The 22712-nt window shown below is 41.7% G+C and overlaps 1 protein-coding gene and 1 long non-coding RNA gene across 3 annotated transcripts in view; one reads left to right on the top strand and one right to left on the bottom strand.

Moving 5' to 3' along the window:
• The window catches only part of LOC310852886, a 35297-nt gene that overhangs the window by 2574 nt on the left and 10011 nt on the right, over positions 1–22712 (bottom strand). Inside the window, exons 1-3 of one of the 2 annotated variants that reach the window (XR_014568383.1) lie at positions 18580–18626; positions 6614–6720; positions 6351–6451 (exon numbers count right to left, since the gene is read on the bottom strand). This is a non-coding gene — a long non-coding RNA (uncharacterized lncRNA). Of the gene's footprint in view, positions 1–6350; positions 6452–6613; positions 6721–18579; positions 18627–22712 lie in introns of those variants that run through there. The other variant, XR_014568381.1, reaches the window with a different exon arrangement.
• The window catches only part of RPL34 (ribosomal protein L34), a 30127-nt gene that overhangs the window by 5188 nt on the left and 2227 nt on the right, over positions 1–22712 (top strand). Inside the window, exon 2 of the mRNA XM_083757013.1 lies at positions 22571–22635. Coding sequence (XP_083613139.1) covers positions 22571–22635 — 65 coding nt within the window. The remainder of the gene's footprint in view (positions 1–22570; positions 22636–22712) is intronic.

Here is a 22712-nt window from a genome sequence, read left to right as displayed (position 1 = left end):
TTTGAAGAAAAGTGCCATGGTGACTTGACTATAAATTTCAGCTGTATACTCAGCTGTGGGAGAGAAGGGAGATGCTTGCATGGCTCTCTAGCAAACCCTCTGGCAATACTGAGGCTGGCAATGATGGTTTGAAACACTTACACGGAAGAGATGGTTTGTTGTCAGAACATCATCTGGACGATCAGAAGATATCTATATAAGCCCACAACAGGCCTGGCTTTGCCAGGAGGTGCTTTGCTGAGTGCTTTGCTTTTACTATATGCAGTGCTCCCCCCAAAAAAAAATGTTTAGGGGTACTCTCATTTTCCTACTCATATTGAAAAACTGCCCCTCAATGAGGCCAAACTTAGATTCGCAAAATGTTTAGGGGTATGCGTACCCCCAGGAAAAAAAGCACTGGTTATATGTACACTGTGTGTGTGTGTGTGTGTGTAGAGACACACAAAGATGTCTTTGTGAGATACTCTCCACTGCACCATGTTAAGAATGTAAGGCATTGTTTCTCAAACTTGGGTCTCCAGCTGTTGTTCAACTGCAACTCCCATCATCCCTAGCTAGCAGGAACCATGGTCAGGGATGATGGGAGTTGTAGTCCAACAACAGCTGGAGACCCATGTTTGAGAAACACTGGTGTAAGGAGAGCCCCTCCAGATCAGACCAAAGGCCTAGGGAGGCCATGTACTCACAATTTACCTTTAAAGCACGTTTAAAACATACCCTTTCCCTCAGAGAATTCTGGCCACTGTGGAAGAAAGCATAGTCAGGCATATGGCAAGAGCTTCCCTGGTCTTGCTCCACCATTGCAACCTGCTTATTCACCTGTCTCTTGCTCAACAGTGGTGGTGGTGAAAAGGAGCACTTGATGATACTGCCTCGTTGTCTCCCTGCCTAGCAAGCAAGTGGGTGGTAGCAAAGATGAAGAAGTAAAGGAGCAGCTGGTGGTCATGGTGGTGAGAAGGTAGATTCTCCCATGGAGGGAGAGGAGCGATGGAGACTGTCTACCTCAAGCGCCCTCCCAAAACAGGAGCTGGCACTGCTCAAACATGGAAATGGCTACTGTTGACCTCTGGCTTATGGGCATCTGGCTTTCTAGAATGTCCACACGCCAGTCATCCCCAGAAGTCCTGCAATTACTGGAGAAAATCAATATCTGCAAGTATTCTCCCTTAAAGTTCCTCCCAGAGGGGCAGTTTTTTTTGCATCTGTGAGTTCCATCATATCAGTCTAAAACTGTTGGCAGTGTGTATTTATGGAAGGATGGATGTTGCAGAAACTGAGATTGTAGCCAGTTTCTTGTCTGACAGCGTGAAAGAGCACTTTCTGAAAAGAATGTTGAAGGAGAACTGGCACATAAGAATGGAAGACAAAGGGAACGCAGGTATCTTTTCATCCTCTGCTGCCCTCTGTCGATGCAAAGTTCCACTGGCACAAGAGGAATAGTTCAGCTGCATATACAAGTAAAATGAATACTGTTGATAACGGCAGAGCAAGGAAATTATGGGTGGATTTAGATATTGGCTTTCCCTAGTGAATGGCTGAAGCACTTGGGAATAACTCACGTTCTGGCACAGGAATCTGAGCATGCCCCATGTAAGCATCCCCTTTTCATTATCTCAAACATACCTTTGAAAAGCTGGCCTTTGCTTAATCCCAAAACTGCTTTCACATGTGGAACTGTCTTGATAATCACTGCCCCCCCCTCCGTGCCACCAAACCTTTCATCCTAAGTAAAATTAATAATAATAATAATAATAAAAATAAAATTATTTATATCCCGCCCTCCCCAGCCTTAGTTTTGAATATTATTTTAAGAGACTGAGAAACAGCAGTTTTAATGTTGAAATATTTTTTTCACTTCAGAACTTCACAAACGGCTGCTCTTAACTCCTAACACAATATTTAGAACTACACATAATTTACTGAGAACTCAATCTACATATAATATATAAAAGGCATGATATCTAAAAGAAAAAAGTTCATGTGTGGGGATGGGGGAGAAATTTGATTCAGTTTGCATTTAATATGCACTTTCTCAAACAATATGTGAATTGAAACAAAGCCAGCTTTCAAAATTTGGATGTCTCTGAATTTTGCAATGCACCTCTCCAGCCATATGATGTCTACAAAAATGCATATACTTAGGTGAATTGTGCTTAAAAATGCATATATTTGTGGAAATAACATACAAAAATGCATTATATTAGGGGGGCTTGCTTGCAAAAATGTAAATATTTGGAACAATTGCACACAAAAGTGTACTAATTAGGAGAAATTCACTGATGAATTTCCATGAGGGCTTTTTTTAAAAAAAATTGCAAACTGGTGTGAAAATGTGGTGAACAGGATTTAAGATTGGAAAAATGAGAAACCGATGTTGGCAGATATACCCATCTCTGCTCAGATGGAACATGCTTGGGGTATAAAACCAGGTTATTCTAAATTCAGATTCCAATGTGTCTAATAAAAAAGTGGACTTCCAAATTAATGCTAAATATAGAACAAATAGAGAGGTGCTATCTAAGTGAGTATGACTGCCTTAAATGTTTATTAAAAAGGGCTGATTCCGTCCCTTAGCACAGTGCTCACATCCCCAGTTGAATAGAAATAGAGCAGTGGTATAGTACAGGATTCAATGCTCTGACTCAATAGCAAAAAGAAAGCAAAGCTTGGAACACGCCAATTAGTTGAGGTCTGTTTCTCACAATATGATGGCAACATGGAGACCCTATTAAATTGGGCGAGCTGCTCAAGGATGCTAGCACACATTAGTGCACACACTGTGATCTGTCTGCATGCTGCAACAGTCAAGACCGTCCTGGCAACAGTTTGCAGTGATGTGACAACCAAGTGGGCTGTGTGGATCACGTAATGGAAGAGGTTTTGCATGTATCACCCAGAATCAGGCTTTCCTGAGAGCTCCTGAGGATGGTTTCATGGCATCTACAATCAATCAGCATGGATCTAAGTAGCTGTTAGATGATGGACAATTCTGCCTACCACCCATAACTATCTCGTCAGATATCGAAATATCTACTGTAGTCCAATGGATAGAATATTGGGTTAGGGCTCACAGTTTTACTTAGCTATGGAGTGCCATCTACAGGAGAAAATGCCTTTCATAATGATGCAACTTTAAATAAAAATGAACCATGATTGCTATGATTATTGTAGAGAGGCACATTTTCAATGAACTGGTTTACACTAGTATAAAATGAGCCCACAACAATCCATACATCTAATAGCACCATAGTTCTTGTGGATCTGCCCCATCTCCTAGTTTTGAACAGATGGATCAGTTGGAGAGAGAGGGGGACAGGGTGCATGGATTTAATTTCTTCTCCCCAACAAAAGTGTGTGTGTTTGTAAGTTCCACAAGCACAACAAGTTTGTGCTAATCATTGTGTGATGGCTACTGCAACCTTTTCAAGCCCTGGTGGGGACAATCCCTGCACAAAATCTGTTAGTATGTATGAATTTCTTCACATTTGACCGGGGCCAGAAAACCAACATTATTATTCCCAGTAGGGAATCCAGATTAGGGTGAGAGTGCAAGATGTACACCTGTAAGAGCTAGATTTAAATGCTAGTTTATCCATAATTCTATGAACTTGTTTTCTGGCTAAATAGAAACTCAGCAGTATGTTGTGAAGTTGAATGGCACGAGATTGCAAAGCACATTTGTCTGTATCAGTCTGTCTTGAGAGACAATGGAGTGTGCCTCCAGGGGTAAAGCCAAACCATTGGAGAATCACAGTGCCTACAATGGCTGCAGAGAGCAGTAACTCACAACTGCTGACTCCTGCATTGTTTTTGCTGTATTATCAGCACCAAAGTGACCTCTCTGGGGCGTGAGCCCAGTTCGCCTGTCTGGGCAGTCCTGGGCTGCCAAGATGACAAGAGCTCACTGATGTGGCCCATACAAAGGCTGCACAATATGTATAGCACCAGCTTGGCTGCAGGAGTTGCTGGAAGGAAGCAGACAAGACGACATCCAACTGTCTTAGGGATGCCATTCTGGATTTGTGTAGGGTTTAGCTTTTTCTTCTCCCAAAGATGTCTCGCAAGGCAAAGTGCATTATACTTCAAAAAGTACCTTGGGCTGTATCCAAAATTCTCTGTCTGCTAGTGCCAGAGCTCTTGTTTAAAGGCTGCACAATGCAACATTTGCCTTACAACAGCTGGTTCTTGTGCAATCTGCTGTGCAACAATTTTTGCTAATGTGCTTGTGTTTCTCCTTGTGCAACAATGTTCCGCTATGGCAACAAGTAAGCAAGTATGTAAGTGACTTTAACACAGAGCCACATTAGATACAACCCTATGTTTGGCAAATTATCTCATGAGCTTCTCTGTGTATATATATATACACACACACACACACACACACACACACACACACACACACAAAGGTAAAGGGACCCCTGACCATTAGGTCCAGTCGTGGCCGACTCTGGGGTTGCGGCGCTCATCTCGCTTTATTGGCCAAGGAAGCCGGCGTACAGCTTCCGGGTCATGTGGCCAGCATGACTAAGCCGCTTCTGGCGAGCCAGAGCAGCACACAGAAACGCCCTTTACCTTCCCGCCGGAGCGGTACCTATTTATCTACTTGCACTTTGACATGCTTTTGAACTGCTAAGTTGGCAGGAGCTGGGACCGAGTAAACCTATTATTCTTATGTTAGGCTAGGCAGACTTTGTGGCATTGGAAAGTACCAAATGCCTTTTATCTGGCAGGTAATGCAAAGAGTTAGCTTAAGTCATCAGTGGAGCTCGGTCAACTTAAAAATTCACTTATCTACTTTTAATAAACTTTATAGTTCTCAGTGAATTCAGTCAAACCTACTAAAATGCATTTGCTGCTGTTATCCCTATAATTAACATAGGAAGCTCATTCATTTTAATCAAATGCAAATGAGGGTCCTTTTTGGGAAGTTATAGGGAACTGAGCCTGGGTGAATTATATATGTGTGTGTGTGTGTGTTTTCTTAGTGCTGAAGGGACTCACTCCCTTTCTGCAGTGCAGAATGCCTGCTGGTTCTGTCTAAAATGATGAAAGCATAGAACGGTGAAGAGCAAACACACACAAAAGTTCAGACCTGATCAGCGATGATGAGAGGACTCCTACTGGGATCTCTGGGGAGTGATGATAAAGAATTAAAGTCTCTGGATTTTTTTAAGCTAACAAATGAATCTTCTTTATTCAACGTAAACTGGGATAAAAAAGGCCTATTAAACAGAGCTAATGCTAATCTTCCAGTAATGGCCCTATTGCCTTCAATAGAGGAGAGGGAGAGGGATCCTAAAACCCACATAATTTTTTTTTAGAAAAGATAAATTTTAACCCTGGACACTTTGCTGATGCCAAACTTTACTTAAATGGAAATTTGCCAGGACAGTGAAATACCTCCTTTTTAGCAGAGCAAGCCAGCCAGTGCTCAACAATGCATTGTGACAGCTTTTGAGTTATGCAGAACTCCTGCTCACAGGGATTGTTCAAGGGGGGGGGGGGATGGAAGAATGTGCCTTGAGCATAGGCCCAATTTGGACAATCATCTCTCTTACCACGTAGAGATGTGAACAAGTATTTTGCTGGTATGTGTAACCTCTTGGCTATTCCTTTTGCAGCAAGATTGGGTGCAACACATATGTCTTCAATTAACCGTAGTTTCCCATTGCATTGAAACCATGGTTACCAGCTTCAGGACAAGCCAGGCGCCTAAACCAACTTCAAACCAAGGTTTCGGATGCTGGCTTGTACTAAAGCTGCTAGCCATCATTTCCCAGTTTGGACAAAACAGGAAATTAAGATGAGTTGGAGATTTCCTAGCTTAATTTCAGCTCAAGTGAAAGGACTGTGTGTGTGCAGGCAGAAGACTCATTCATATTTCAACTTATTAAGCTGAGGAATGATTGTCCAAATGCAGCCAGTACGAAGCCCCACTTATCATTGTCTGAGAATTCTTTCAGCCTGAAGCAGGAAAGGGAAGAAGACATTTCATATTCAAATGGATTAGAAATCTTGTGATGTGCTAAGGTCTCGAGCTATGAAGAAGAACACTGAAATATTGAAGTATCAGAGCTTCCTTTAGAAATATGACAAGGAGGCAGGAGAATTGGTCCCTCTGCCCAAATAGTGGCTGCATAATGTGCATATTTTATAGCTGAATAAGTATAAAAAGCCATCTTGACAAGACCAGTCACTCAGCTATTTTGAAAATGAAGCCTTTTATAAGTCCATCGCAGAAACCACAGTCCTTGTGCATATCATAATTTCTAACTCTGAGGGCCTAGTCACACCCAAGGAAAATAAAGGGCTCTGATCATCCTAGTTATTTGATTCTGACTGGATCCTACCTGTTTCCTGCCTGCCCTTTCCATTGTCCCCAAACTCGCCAGATCTGCATCCTCTTCTTCACCAGGTTCTGCTTCTCCAGGGCTGGACACAAGTTATGACTCTGGATGCATATACACAAAATGTTTAAAACACATGCCCCCCCCCCAAATAACCCTAGGAACTGTAGTTCACCACTCAGTGCTGCAGTTCAAAGCACCCTAAACAAACTACAGTTCCCAGGATTGAATTACATGAAAATCAAAACATCACATATCACAATTACCAAGTTTATGCTGAGTTCAATTCTCTGAATATCTCTAGAAGAGGCACTTCTTATCTGGCTGGTTTCCATCCATAAAATGGGAATACTAGTCATCTTATGAATTGTCACTAACAAGAGGACAAGATAAATGTGTAAAGAGTTTTGCATGTTTAAACTGCTAAAGAAATGAAAGCAATAGGAGTAAATGTAATGTGGGTACTAGCTCTTGTCTTGGACTTATCATATTATTGTAAATTTTATGCAAATATGTCTTGAGGTTGCCTTGTCCCCCCCCCCCCCCAATTTCATTTTAAGCCAAGTAGCTGTGGCACCCAGATTTATGATTTATCCATGGAATAACCCCCACACTACTTCGTTCCTCCACCTATGCATGATTAAAAAAATAAACTCAAATGTATAAGTTGGGAGATGGCACTTAATGAATGCAGAAGTGAAATTGGCATGTAAAAGTCTCTTAATAACCCGAATTTGAGCACACTTTACAATACTTTTAGTAGATCATGCAGTGCTATTTTGTAACTTCAATTTCAAGCTAACGAGGAGTTCTTCTAATGAAAATAATGATTTTTTCATGCTGTACCAGATGGTAATTTAAAGCATTTCAATTAAACAAACCATCTCATTAGAGTGCCTTGATAATGCAGTTGAGTTTTCTTTGATATGGTCAGAAATATCTCACAAGCTTTTGGGATGCAATCAAAACTCTCCAATAAACTTGTTGCTAAAAAGACAGCTGCCTTGTACATGTATTTTCATAGCAATCAAATGACCTAGTTTAGAAGTGTTTGAAGCCATTTCAAGTGGAATAGGAACAAATTAACCTTGTTTAACAAGTAGTGTTCAATTTGTGTTCTAACACTCTTTTGAGCTCTGCCGTCTATGTGTTATTTTATTTCTCCTGTTACATAATGCATATTCCTCAAGCGTGCATGAAGAAAAGGACTCCTACTGCAGCAGTGCTATTGTCCTCAAAATGTCTCTTGTGCCAAACAATTCATTACGTGAATAGTTGCTCTCTTTGTTTATATCTGAGCCCAAACTACATTGTCTTCTACCACCACCACTATCATATTGGCAAGAAAGCCATTTCAGATTCTGGAAGCAGGAAGGAAAAGGAGAGAGATTCAGAGAGCCCAAAGAGCCAGGTTAGATTGTACATAGAAGCAAGTCTTATCTTTACAATACTCGTGTATGGGGCATTTGCAGGAAATAGAACAAGGAGCTAAAATATGTATTGCTTTCCGTCCAGCTCAATCTGGGATTTTCTGCACACGTTTACTGTATAGCTGCTGACTTGGCAAAATGGTTTCATTAAGAGCACAACAACCCTATGCACATTTACTTGGGAGTAGGGATGGGGGAGAAATTTGATTTAGTTCACATTCAAAGGTGAACTTAAGAAAAATTCAGACTTTCTGAAACAATATGCATAGTGAAACAGGGGAGAAGTTTAACCCATTCCAGCTTATTGATGTATTGATTAAATAAAACTCCTCTGAAGCTGCTATTTGCATTGCAAGGAAATTCCTCCATAAGCATCAGGGGTGGAAAAGGTTATACTTCTCTTCCCAGTCATGATCATTTTCAGTCCTCACCAGCTAATGCTATTTGGATCTTTAAAAACCTGCTCTTAAATAGAAATATACATTTACTGAAAATATACACGACACTGACCCTTCTTCCCCTTGCTTAATGATAGGTGATAGTGGGTTAATGAAGGGTATATAAATACCCTGTAGACCTCACAGGTTTACTGCAAAGCTCATGTTGGAGCAACCTGGATTTAAAGCTCATAAGGCTCAATAGAAGATTATTGTGTTGCACGGCATGGTTATGTTTCTTTGATCAACCAAGCACAATGTTTATTTCTACCACAAACTCATGTATTTTAATCAAAAAGCCTCTATGTCCAAATTGGCTGCGTCCCTTTAATGAAAATTTAATACTTTCCTTCCAAGTGCTAAAAAACAACAACCTCAAGAGTCTTTTAAACAGAAGAGAGTCATTAGTGTTGCCACTTTCCTTTCGGTTTCCTGAAAGGGAGAAGTTTGACCCTGAGGTGTCATGTTAATTTGGTTCTTTCCCCCTCCCAATCCCTGGATATGTTCCTTCGAGTGTTACTCTTTTGTTGTTGTTTATTGTGAGCTGCAGAAGTGTGGAAAGTCGGAGAAATAAAATTTGCTCAAGCTGATGTTCTTAAATCAATGGCAGTCTAGCTTAACAAAGCGGCAGGAATAGGGAAATGTTTGCTGCACAGTTACATAATTTTAAACTCAGGACTTAATGAGGTTACAGGGGCGCCCTCTTTAAATGATAAACCACCCTTACAAAGGACCTGCTGCATGCATTTGGAGCCCTTCTGCTCATCCTGCTAAGCCTCTTGACCTCTACTCCAAAGGTCCTGGTGGTGCCACTGTTGCTAGCAGACCCAGCCCTATCAATAGCGACAACATGCCATTGGGCCCAGGTGACTGATTCAGAAAGGCAGTAAAGTGCCTGCCTGCTATTGCCTCCTTCCAAATTGCTGCTCAGCTCTGGACCATCATCAGGTAGGTGCCATCTTAGATGCCTCCAAGTGTGATGCCTGGTGTGACGTCAGCAACAGATTGGATGTTGCTAAGATGGCTCCTGTTGTCTTTGTCCATGGAGTTTTCTTGGCAGGGATACTGGAGTGGCTTTGCCAACAAAGGTCCGTATAGTTAAAGCCATGGTTTTCCCAGTAGTGATGCATGGAAGTGAGAGCTGGACCATAAAGAAGGCTGATTGCTGAATAATTGATGCTTTTGAATTATGGTGCTGGAGGAGCCTCTTGAGAGTCCCATGGACTGCAAGAAGATCAAACATATCCATTCTGAAGGAAATCAGCCCTGAGTGCTCACTGGAAGGACAGATCCTGAAGCTGAGGCTCCACCTCATGAGAAGAGAAGACTCCCTGGAAAAGACCCTGATGTTGGGAAAGATGGAGCGTACAAGGAGAAGGGGACGACAGAGGACTAGATGGTTGGACAGTGGTCTCGAAGCTACCAGCATGAGTTTGACCAAACTGTGGGAGGCAATGGAAGACAGGAGTGCCTGGCGTGCTCTGGTCCATGGGGTCACGAAGAGTCAGACTTGACTAAACGACTAAACAACAACAACAACAACAATCCTTGTCAGGAACACAGATCTATTGCATATGAATGGAGTAGTAAAGAGATAAACTGGCAGTACAGCCAAAGGCAGCTGCTAATTATGTCAGCTCCTACTGGCCTGAGGGGATGCGTTTGGATGTTTTAAGCAGATGGTCAGTAAGTCAAGTAAGTCAGCTCTGAGTGTTCAGTGGAAGGACAGATCCTGAAGTGGAGGCTCCAATACTTTGGCCACCTCATGAGAAGAGAAGACTCCCTGGAAAAGACCCTGATGTTGGGAAAGATGGAGGGCACAAGGAGAAGGGGATGACAGAGGATGAGATGGTTGGACAGTGTTCTTGAAGCTACATGAGTTTGACCAAACTGCGGGAGGCAGTGGAAGACAGAAGTGCCTGGCATGCTCTAGTCCATGGGGTCACGAAGAGCCGGACACGACTAAACAACTAAACAACAACAAGATGGCTGCTGGCTGCTAAGCAGGTGGCACCCTCTTGCCACCAGGACTGTGTAAGCTGTACATCAGGTGTATGGAGGGCACAACAATGGGTGACAATGCTGGATTAAGGCTCAGGGACTGAGGCTCAGTGGGTATGTGTGATTTTTGTTGCCAGTGCCAGCTTTTGGGTCAGTGCTGGTTGTTGTAAAACAGTTCATCTTTAAATAGGATGAGCTATACTGTAAAAGTTCTGCTGAATATCAGTCCAGCATGTATACTGCTAACCTCTGAATCAATCTTCTCTCTTCCGCCTAGCTTTAAAATTTGCTGTGTCGGACATAAGTAATAATGAAGCAGCTATCCCATTCTTTGTCCTTTTCAAGAGAGATATGGCAGTGGAGGAAAGAGAGGGAAATGGCAGCTATCTATGTCACTTTATTAATCTAGTAATGTATATACTTAATTGCCAGGGGTAAAAAGCTGCTCTTCAAATGATGAAAATATGAAGTGATCAAAATAGAAAGGTTTTTTTTAAAAAAAAAGCTAAATCCTCTAGGCATTAAGAGCTTAAATGCAAAACACATGACTCATTATATCAAGCCAACTCTTAGGGGTAAATATTCTGTGTGGGGAATTAGTTGCTCTTAATTGGAGTTGTGAGCTTAAATCCCAGAACACTGCACAGCACAGAAAAATATACCCTTTGTTTTAATATTGAAACAGAGAGGAGGCAGCTCAATGATCTAGGGAAGCGTGTGATTATTCTGCCATGTAAGCAACAGGGCATACAGTTTCTAGTACTGAAAATTAGAGCCTTCAGCCTCTCAATTTCCAATGTTTAAAAATATGCTTGAAATTGAATCCAAAATTCTGGCTTCCTACTTTTCCATCAGTCTATTGGCCCCAGCAATTCTGTGCTATAGTTTCTAGACTCCAAAGCTCCTTTGTCCACTTCCATTTTGCTCATAGCACACGCTTCACAGTGTGAATCTTTCCAAATGAACATTCCATCACGTCACATAAGCTGTTCAGTCATGCTCTTAGCAAATAAATGATTTTTTAAAACAATCTATTCCTCATTATATCTCAAATGATCCAGAACTGTGAATTATAATACACCGAATATTTCTATGGGGTAGAAGGAAATGTGAAATGAATCACATCTATACCCTCAGCTGTATTCTGGGATTCATGTGTAATCAGGAAGGCCTTCTCCATCCTTGAAACCCCCCTATAGCCTCTGAAAAGGGGTTCTGCCCTCCAGAGGGCAGGCGTTATTATAGGGGCTGACGCCGGAGAGCGTGATTGAAAAATCACAACCCCTCTCAAGGTAATGCTACAAGGGATGGGGAACGCCCTAGAACAAAATACGAACCATAAGCAGGTAAAAACCATTAGCAGGTAAGCGTGGTCAGGTAAACCTGTATATTAAGAAAATACCAGGTTCTGTGTGAAAAGTTGTGTGTGACATAGATGCCTTGCTTGTATGGGGGAACAGGGAATGCTCGGACAGGATATATGAGGGAGGGTGCCCTCTTTCAGACAGACGTTTGGTCTCAACACTACCTGTTATCTTTCTAGATTCAGAGTCATTCCACTTAGATGCCTTACTTTCCCATTACAAGTTGTTATGTCTCTCTTTTCTTGGCTTCTGTAAACTGGGCTTATAGAAACCAAGTAGCCACACTTCTTGCAGGAACAGAGCATGCCCCAAAATGGCAGCCACGTCAGGACTGGAGCCAGTGAGGATAACAATGGTAGTAATAGTCCCACAACACTCTCCAAGGAGAGTGGTGACAAAATGGCGGTAACATGGTGACAGCTATCTTACATGATGACAGCTACCAGCAAGCATTTGTAAGGGCTTAATATCCTGCCTTTCACTGTCAGGCATCCTCAAGGCAGTTCACAACAATAATAAAAACAATAAAAATATATTTTAAACAAAAGTAAACCACAGAGATGAGATTGGAAGATCTTCAGAGACAAATAGCAACTCTAAAGTCATTAAGGAATCTCAGACATCATTAGAAATGCAAGAAAAAAGAGGCATGCCTAAAATGGAACATAAAAATATCAAAAGTTTTGCTCAGCAAACATGAGTTCCATAATTTTGGTATCACCTCAGAAAAAGCCCTCTCCTTGACCTCCATCTGCCTCAACTTGGAGGACATGGACAGCAGGAGAAGGGAAACTGAAGATCTTAAATGGTAGGTAGGAATTCTGTGCAACTATTATGCCTCTTAAAGCTAGCACCACTATAAACCAAACTGAAGTAAATACAATTGCATTAGGATAAGTGTAGGCAGAATTAAGAAGATAAGTAGAATTCTGACAGATCAGGCCAAAGGCCCATCTAGTCTACCACTCTGTTCTCAGAGCATACCCTCCAACATTTCTCCAATGAAAATAGGGATATCCTAAGGAAAAGTGGGGCATTCTGGGATCAAATCGAAAACTGAAATGGCTTCTCTAAATCAAGGATGTCCCTGGAAAATAGGGACACTTGGAGGGCCTGTCAGAGTGGCCAACCAGAAGCCCATGGGAAGTGTTATGTACTGAGGTTCTCACCCTGGGCCAGCAGGGGGATACTGTAGATGGTTTTTACTCAGGTCCACATATACAAATAAGGAATTGAAAGTGACGTTCAGTGATTGGATAGTTACAGAAAAGTGTTACTGTTGCCTTGTAGTTGAGCTGTATATAAGTAGGTTGGGTGAACCCTTCAGCCCAGTTCTGTTCTGACCTGTGAATAAACAAGAGCTGTTTGAAGAACTGCTGTGTCGTCTGATATGTTCACCCACAACTTAACAGGAAGCCTGCAACCAGAATATCTAATTCCCAGCAACTAGGAATTCCTAATTAAATTCCCAGCAACTGGTATTTAAAGGCACACTGCCTCCAACAGGGCAGGTAGCACATAGCCATCATTGACGGTAGCCAGTAATAACCTTACATTCCATAAATTTGTCTAATCTGCTTTTAAAGCCGTGAAAGTTGATGGCCAAAAATTCATGCTTTGGCCCATCCTTGTGCATCTGGCGACATTAGCAGCACCTTCACTGTGGAAGGTTTTGTTGTAAACAAAATAGTTCTTTTAATTGGGCCTAATTTAGGATTTTTTTCATCTCTGTATTAATGTTTTAATGTCCCTGGCCCTCTGATTAGGTCTTAATCATAAGTAAAACCATGCACCCAAATGGGACTGCAGGAATATTGTGGATCTGTGAGGGAGTGATAAAGACGCAGAGCTTGAAGTGTAGGCCACAGGTCAGCCATCTCACATAACTCCTTCTATGACTTGATCCTCCTGCCTTCATTAATTGCCAGTGGTATAATCCACAAAGTAACAGATAAACCCAGACTAGCCTTGCATGTTCTTGTCAGTAAAAGGAATGTTCACAGTGCTCATGAACTGCTCTGAGGAATAAGCTGAGGGGATGTGCTTAAACAACTTATAAACTCCTTACAGCACAACCTTTCTTTGCTTCCACAATTATCTCCATATGAAGGTCCAAAAAGAATCATTTTTAGAACATGTATTCTCTGTTTATGGATAAATAGGCCTTTGGTCCGATCCAGCAGGACTCTTCTTATCTTCTTCTTTAACACTGCCTATTCTGCTCACAGCTTAGACAAGCAGTTGCTGAAGTCAAGAAACCAGGAAGCCCTGCTGTGTCTAACTATGGGTAAGTTTGGAGAGAGAGAAACAGTAGGAAGTAGCAGCTATCTCTGTGCAGCAGGAAATCCCCTTACTGTTCTTGCTCCACAGCCCCAAACCCTCTCAAACAAACAGTCCCAAACATATCCTCAAACATTTCTTCAGTGAAAATAGGGACACCCCATTCCAAGATGATAATTTTACTATTTATATTCGACACATCTGACTGGGTTGCTCCAGCCACTCTGGGCAGCTTCCAACATATATAAAAACATAATAAAACATTTTTTTTAAAAAAAAACCCTTCCCTATAAAGGATTGCCTTAAGACGGCTTGGGGGTCAGATAACTCCATACCCTCCAACATTTCTCCAACGAAAATAGAAGAAGAAGAAAAGAGTTTGGATTTGATATCCCGCCTTTCACTCCCTTTAAGGAGTCTCAAAGCGGCTAACATTCTCCTTTCCCTTCCTTCCCCACAACAAACACTCTGTGAGGTGAGTGGGGCTGAGAGACTTCAAAGAAGTGTGACTGGCCCAAGGTCACCCAGCAGCTGCATGTGGAGGAGCGGAGACGCGAACCCGGTTCCCCAGATTACAAGACTACCACTCTTAACCACTACACCACACTGGCTCTCCTTAGGAAGAACAGCCTAAGGAAAAGTGAGACATTCCAGGATCAACGCAGAAAATGGGATGGCTTCTCCAAATCAGGGATGTCCCTGGAAAATAGGGACACTGCTATGATACTACAGGAAATTATTGGAGAGCTTTTTTTCCCCCGGGCGGGGGGACGGGGAGCAGGCAGCAAGAAAATATTTTCCTGTCCCAGCTTCTTCCATGGAATCATGTTTGTTCTATGTGGATTTGAGATCAGAAAACATTTCTAGACTGTGTCAATGATGATCACTAGATCGCTGTGTTTGCAATGCATGAATAAATCTTACTGTTTCCTTGACATACTCTTGAGAAAGAGGTCGGACTAGCCCTATGGGCTGGGGGTTCTCTCTGCCACATTCAAGAGATTGTTTGCTTGTAGGATTTATTGAACTTCTGACATGACAGTTAACTTTGGCCAGTATAGAAAAGCACAGAAATGGCAGCGTGCAAACAGCCCAATTTAATGGCTGTAACCTGATTCAGAATGTGGCTTTCTGGGATTTAGAAAGCCATCACAAAACTTTGAGGCAGTTTGTTGACTTTATCACAGTGTCTGTCCTCCTGCTCAAGCTAACAGCCTGAAATACCACTGTACAGCCCCAGTTGACCATCTTTCATGGCTGGTTCCAGTCCTAGGGATGGGTGTTAAATTCCATCCAGCGTGATTCCTGTGAGCTGAAAACATGGATGGTTTACATGACTGGGATTTGTCACGAGGAGAAAGGAATGTAACTTGAAAAGTGCAGAAGGTTTACAAATTTTCCTGGGATGGAATGATTGCCACCCTCCCAGGGCAAAAAAAAAAGCCCCAACAAAGGTTCAATAGGATCTCCACCTCTGTTGGTTTTAATTAGCAACTTTAAGCAAACTCATTGCTCTCCCTCAAATGTGTATGTTGTGGGGAAAGAATAAATAGCTGAGGCCTGCAATTCATTTACACTTCAAATATACTTCTGAGTTGGTTATTCCTCAATTAATAAAATAGCTGGTGTATCCCTAAAGTAGTATAAAGTGACACGCTGTGTGAAATCAATTTTCCTTTCCAAAATCATTAAATCCAGTAGCCTGTGACTGCATCCCTGCTAATTCTGGTTGCAGCCCTTTCATCCTCCATTAGCTTTGGCGCTCCTAACAGGCTGTCAAAAATAATTTCCCAGGACGTAAATAATTCAGAAATTAAAAATTAATAAATAATAACAGGGAGCTACTGGGAGATAGACTGGGTCAATTAGTCAGCTCTGCATTCTGTTTCTTCACAGCAGGGGGGCAACCATATTCGTTACCAGACTCTTGCCTCCGATTCCTAGGTCTGATTTACGGCTCTTCATTACTGGATCCAGTCAGACACAATTACCTCCATCACTATCTCCATTCCTAACTTCAAAGAAACACACATTTTCTTGTCTGCTATTTTTCCTCCTTGCAGCAGCCTCAGCTTGACGTCTCTGGAATTTCTTCCATGCGGACTAATTAATAAGACTTCGACTTATCATATTCACTTCTTTTCTTTGATGTCCTACCTTAGTCAATCATCCTATTTAATTAGAATTTCAATGATAACTTTACTTATCTTGTGGGTAGATGTAAATTAAAATAACAGGGTTTTAATTCTCTTTCTTACGGGGTTGTGACATTTTAAAAAAAACAACACAGAAAAAAGTTCCAGTCCAAATGTAATATTACGTATGTTTGTATGCATGTGAGGGGCTGCCTTCTGCTAAACTGTTTACCTCCTTGCTACAAAATATTTTTGTTTGTTGAACATGCACCATTGAAGTGGAAATGAACTTTGGATCCTTTTAACATCACCCAATCTTCACAGGTCCATGCTGGGGAGTGGTTAAATTAAGGTGTGTGTGAATAGATGCCAACGCAGACAAATGTTAGATGGCTAAAAAGGAAAGGAAAATGGTGCTCTTTTTGTGTATGATTCTTTCAGAAATGCAGTAGAGTTAATAATAATAATAATAATACTTAGTATACAGATTGCTGATGAGGCTGCAATTTGAAATGGACTTACCTGAAAGAAAGCCGCATTGGACTCACTTTGGAGCAGACATGCATCAGTTTGTACTAGCTGTGTACCAACCCAGGTGTTTGGCACATTATCTTGTCAACCTTTACAACAATCTTATAAATATTACGGCCGCCCACCCCACCCCCCCAGTAAATATTGCAAACTGCAATGGGTGTGGGGAGAGGAAAAAGTCGGCAGGCACTTCAGGTGTTCAGGCGGAGGTGAGATTCAAATTGGGGATTTCCTGATTCCTAGCTGAGCCTCTTAGTTGCACAGATTGCTGTTATTTAATTATTTTAAATTTATAGCTTTGTCCAAGGTGCTGGTAATTAGCTATGAAGCTCCAAATGGGTTTGTGACCAGACTAGTTAGAGGACTGCCTCCTCCCACACCAGCCAGTTTAGTCGTTTAGTCATGTCCGACTCTTCGTGACCCCATGGATCAGAGTACGCCAGGCACGCCTTTCTTCCACTGGCTCCCGCAGTTTGGTCAAGCTCATGTTGGTAGCTTTGAGAACACTGTCCAACCATCTCGTCCTCTGTCGTCCCCTTGTCCTTGTGCCCTCCATCTTTCCCAACATCAGGGTCTTTTCCAGAGAGTCTTCTCTTCTCATGAGGTGGCCAAAGTATTGGAGCCTCAGCTTCAGGATCTGTCCTTCCAGTGAGTACTCAGAGCTGATTTCCTTCAGAATGGATAGGTTTGATCTTCTTGCAGTCCATGAGACTCTCAAGAGTCTCCTCCAGCACCATAATTCAAAAGCATCAATTCTTCGGTGATCAGCCTTCTTTATGGTCCAGCTCCATACATCACTACTGGGAAAACCATGGCTTTTACTATACGGACCTTTGTCGGCAAGGTGATGTCTCTGCTTTTTAAGATGCTGTCTAGGTTTGTCATTGCTTTTCTCCCAAGAAGCAGGTGTCTTTTATTTTTGTGGCTGCTGTCACCTTCTGCAGTGATCATGGAACCCAAGAAAGTAAAATCTCTCACTGCCTCCGTTTCTTCCACTTCTATTTGCCAGGAGGTGATGGGACCTGTGGCCATGATCTTAGTTTTTTTGATGTTGAGCAGACCATATTTTGCACTCTCCTCTTTCACCCTCATTGAAAGGTTCTTTAATTCCTCCTCACGAGATAGTTGTTTGGTATAATGGCACACATAGATGGAGGAACTGGGAAAATGGCAAGTACTTTGGAATTTGGCTCCTTACATTGCAAGGCTCACTTAGGGTGGTACATTCCACAGAGGTTCTGTATGCATTCCTAAAGTACATGTAGGGCACTTGGACAAATATTTTTTGGGGGGGAGGGAACCATTAAAATATTACTTAAAATTAGCTCATGATAGCTCCATTACTTCTGTAAAATGCACTGCGTTTGTTACACTTTAAATACTTCAGTCAAGTTTTTATGCAAATTGGAAAACCTCCCTTTCCATATTTCTAGAACTTTTCTTTTCTTTTCTTTTAATGTTAGGATTTCTGTCAGTTGAACATGTGGCCCAAATCTGTCATGTCCAACTAACATCAGCACTATTGTTTAAAGATACGGATTCAGTAGTGTTGCCTTTATAAAATATTTCCAAATTCCTTTATCAGCAATTTAAGTGTTGTTCTTGAACAATTGGATCCTGTTACATTTTTCTATTTAGGGCATTATTATTTAATTTAATTTAATTGGTTTCTTTCCTCCCCTTAGGGTTCTCTGGACCCAGAAAGTTCAAATTAAATACTCTAATTGCTCTGCAACTCACTTGTGGTCTAAAATGTGTTCCTTTTAAAATGAGCTTGCATATCTAGTTCATACATATTCTTCTCATTATTTCATGAGACGGAGAAATGTTGGGTGTCTAAAATTTGCATTTGAAAACAGCCAATAATTAACCAAAATAATAATTATATAGATATCATACAGAGAGGCTATTTCATAACAAACTGTAAGTTACAAATTTATAAATAAGGCCATGAGCACACATCAAAGCTTTTTGAAAGCATGCTATTTAAAAGACGAAAGCAGAAGCAGATAATGATGGCATCAGACATCACAGGGTCTGGGAAGACAGCTTACTTTGGAACCTGTTGACCCCATCCAGAGAATCATACATACCGCAAGGCGAGAGGATTGTCCTACAGGTTTCAAAGGTCTTCTGGAGTGTGATAAGAAGGATGAAGGTTTAAAAGTCAGTCAAAAGCCCTGTTGCACCCATGTTATGCTCGGGCACATACTTCTGTGGCTATCTGGAATGGATCATCCGATATCCAAAACCTAGAGTAGTCAACAGCATGTGAGCAAAAGGTAGAGTTTCTTAATATAATAATAATAATAGCAACAGCAACAATAGATCTGACATTAGGTGATTAGCACTGCTACAGTGAAAATGAAGGTACGGTAGAACCTCAGCGCCTCTGCAAATTAAATATGGGTGGTCTCACAGGAAATACATGTAAAGAGACAGTATAAATAAACCATGTCTTGTGCTTAGGGCTGGCATTGGGTTTTGCCTCATTGGGCATCTGCCAACAGCAATGCTCTAGTAGGGGTCTCACTGCCAGTCCCTGTAGTTGCTTTGCAATGGCTGCCTGCTCGCTTGCAAAGAAGGCTGTATAGCGATGAAACAGAAGAGAATGAATGCTCACATTTGATTCAGGATACTGTAGTCACGAAACATACTCCCCCACCCACCCCCCAAGAAGAAAATTGCACTTCTGAAATGCATTCCATTTCCGTTAATGCAGACACTGTCAATAATTAATTTCTCTTTCATTTCTTCACACTTGTGTCCTCTTCAGCCACACAGCAGAACACAAAAGGGCAGCAATCTCCATGCAGCACACCTTGACCTCTTTTTTTCTTGGAGGTTGTGCATAGTGGAGACAAAAAAATAATAATGTAAAGCTGCTTGGAGGAACATTCCTGTATAGCTGCTTGGAGTAGCCACCCACCACAACTCATCTGGCAGGGACACCTGGAGAAGCATCTCCAAAGACTATATCAAAGTCTGGGTAAGTAAATGAAGGAGGAATCCTCAGTTACCTGGCCCCAAGCCATTAAGGGCTTTATGTATGCCTTTATATGCTAATACCAACACTTGAATTGGGAATAGAAATAGCCTGGAAGCCAGGACAAATGACAAAATACTGGGGCAATGTGTTCATACATTCCAATCCCGGTTAACGATTTTGCTGCCTTATTTTGACCAAAATGAAATTTCCAAACTATTTTCAAAGACAGTTCAATGCATTACAATAATCTAAGTGCAAGGCTATCTCTGTCTAGATAAGCTCACAGTTGACATAACAGCTGGTTTTAATGCAAAGCATTCTGAGCCGGCAAGGCCACTAAACAAGCTGATAGGGAGGAGGTATGCCTGGGCAGGTGCGGTAGCACAGCGGCTGTTGTTTCTCTCAAGGCCATAGTAAATTTCAAGTATAATGATGGCAGAAATATAACCGTTAAGCCAAAATTCATGTCGGCAGGGCTAAAGCTTGGAAAGGGAGTGGTTGCTAAGCAACCACGTGACTATCATTTTTGCTTCATGATTATAACAGTAATATGAGATCTTTTATATGTTGCCCGGCAACCATGCAAGTTCTGTTTCCTACTATTTCCCATCCTTTCTCTTTGTAGTTTATGGTTAATGAGCACAGCTGGCTGGAAAGTTCTAACAGCTGCTATCTCCTCAGCCTAGGACTTACCTGATGAATCATAACAGGTTTCACAGGGTAGAAGGGTGTTATTTATGTTAAGGGCAAGCCAGTGGCCTACTTTAGTTGAATTTTGTCCATGGGCTAACATTTGCCACCCTGTACATTAGTCAGTGAAAATCACTTGCATTGAAAAATCATTGTTTTAAATATGCTTGGGTTGTGCTTTCAGGCATCGTCAGTACTATGTGCTTAAAAAAACCAAAAAACAAATTGCCTAAATCTGATTTAGCATGCTCTTTAAAAAACTAAAAAACTTTCACTTGTGAAATTTAAAGTGTGCCTTGTTCATTTTATGTGCTGTGTAAATATCTGAAAAGTTTCTCCAATAGCCAAAAGTACTTGAACTAAAATATTTGAATGGGGAATAGGGAAAGCAACAAAATGCACTTTGTGTGGTTTAAATGTCTAACTACAATAAAATGCACAGCTTTACTTGGAAATTATTTTTATTGGAATGGTTGTAAATATTCTAAGATATTGTACCTCAATAGCATACACTTCCCATATATTATCTAGATACTTTAACATCCTACGCATGTTTACTCAGAGTTCCACTGATCATTGAGGCTTACTCCCTAAAAAGCGTGTTTAGGATTGCAGCGTGAAGGGATAAAATAAAAGTGCTGAAAACTCTTATTAAAATTCATGAAAAATAGTAATTACAAGTTTTAGATTTTAACATTATTTTTTCCCTTCCATTTTCCCAGTTTAACTGGAATGTGTATTGTCTTTTCATTATGTTAATAATTTTATGAAGGCGGAACCTTTTCTGCAGAAAAAAACCCACTACATATCACCAACCATCCTGCAAAAAAGGCCCCCATGTTGATGAAGCGGAAGATCAGAGAAGAGGCGTTTTTATAAACGATGCTCAGAACAGAGTAGGTCTATAAAAGTGACTACACCAATATCATTTCAGTGCTGAGCCATTTCATTTTACCAGGTTTTAAAACTTGAACTAGTTTTAATTGTTTTATGCCGCTGTATTAAAACTGCAGGGGTTTTTTTAGTATGTTTTCATTCTGTTGTTTTACTTTATTTTTTTGCAAGATGTCCTGGGAACCAAGGCAAAGGGTAAAAATAAGAAAGCTGCATAACTCCTCCCTTCCTGAGAAAAACACTCAGGTTCCTCCTCTTGCGGTTGCCGTACAAGATGGCGGCGCCCAGTTCGGGCTACTCCATGGCGTCCTAGCAACAAGAACGAAGTAATACGTCGACGCACTTCCGGGTCTGGGCGCCTGCTCTTGAACTTTGACCCGCGTGCTAGCGTCTGCTTCCTCTTCCGGTGCCGGCTCCCGCTCCAGGTAAGAGCGATTCAGTCTGTCTCTTTCGGGGAGCTTGGCTTAATCCGTTTCCATCCGCGGCAGGGAGGGCTTGAGGGGCCTTGCGGGTACGTCGGAGGGTACTTGGGAGCTTGGGGTGAAGGACGAGGGGTGTATGTCGGCGGGCAAGCCAGGAGAGGCCGGCGCCTGGGTGGGAGTCTTGCGTGGAGGCCTCTTCGCCTCGCACAGGCTTGAGCGAGGCCTTCTAGTCTCCGAAGCCGCGCAGAGCTATGAATAATCGCGGGCTCTCCAGTTCTCTCGCACTCGGTCGGAAGGCTAAATAAAATTGTTTTTTTTTTCCTTATCCAACGGCGCGTTCGATGCCCAGTTTTCACTGTGAGAAATAAAGGGCCGAGGACATATTATTTAGCATCTGGGTTCGGTCTCTTCCTTCTCCATGCAGAATCACCGGGGAATCGATTTTGAGATATTCTCCCTTAAAAATGCGGGGTAATTGGCGGCGGGTGGGGGGGGGGGGAACCAAGCCGAACTGCAAGAGTGATGTGCCTGTGGTTTCTGAAGCGTTGGCTTGGGTAAGAGTTCAAGTACAGCATTTATTTCTGCCATGAAATTCACCAGTTTTGTGGTCTCTCTAAACCTCACTGGCCTTCCAGGGTTGTTTTGAGGGTAGTCAATAAACCTTAAGCAATACACTTAGTTCATTGGAGGAATGGCAAATGTGATCATACACCACCTTGATTGCAAACTGTGTTGCTGTAACAGTGTGGTAAAATGGCTAACTGCTTTGGGGTGTTGTTGCTGTTTTGCAATCAAGTAATATATTAATTTTACGAAATAAAGTATGAGACTTGAATTGGGAAGAACTTTCATGTGCCAGTTATTATTTCTTTTAGCCTACCAATCATACCCCACAGGGAATTGGTGAGAAACTATGTTACCTCTATCTCATTTGAATGACAGAATAGTCATGTAACACTGGCAATTGGGTGTGTGTGTTTTCTCTCTGTCTCATACTCTGCTTAGAATTCTGCCTTCTCTCACTGCATTTTCTGACCTTGTTTAGACACGATGGTCCAGCGTCTAACATACCGACGTAGGTTGTCCTACAACACAGCCTCTAACAAGACCAGGCTGTAAGTAAAATCCTATTATTAAATGATTGTATTCTTGTTAAATAAATTTTCTAACACTTAAATTAAACGACTGTTTC

This window comes from Podarcis gaigeae (genome assembly GCF_964106915.1).
Source record: "Podarcis gaigeae genome assembly, chromosome: 9".
Classification (NCBI taxonomy): Eukaryota; Metazoa; Chordata; class Lepidosauria; order Squamata; family Lacertidae; genus Podarcis; species Podarcis gaigeae.
Note: the sequence above shows the minus strand (reverse complement) of the source record. Positions and strands in the feature narration are given on the sequence as shown.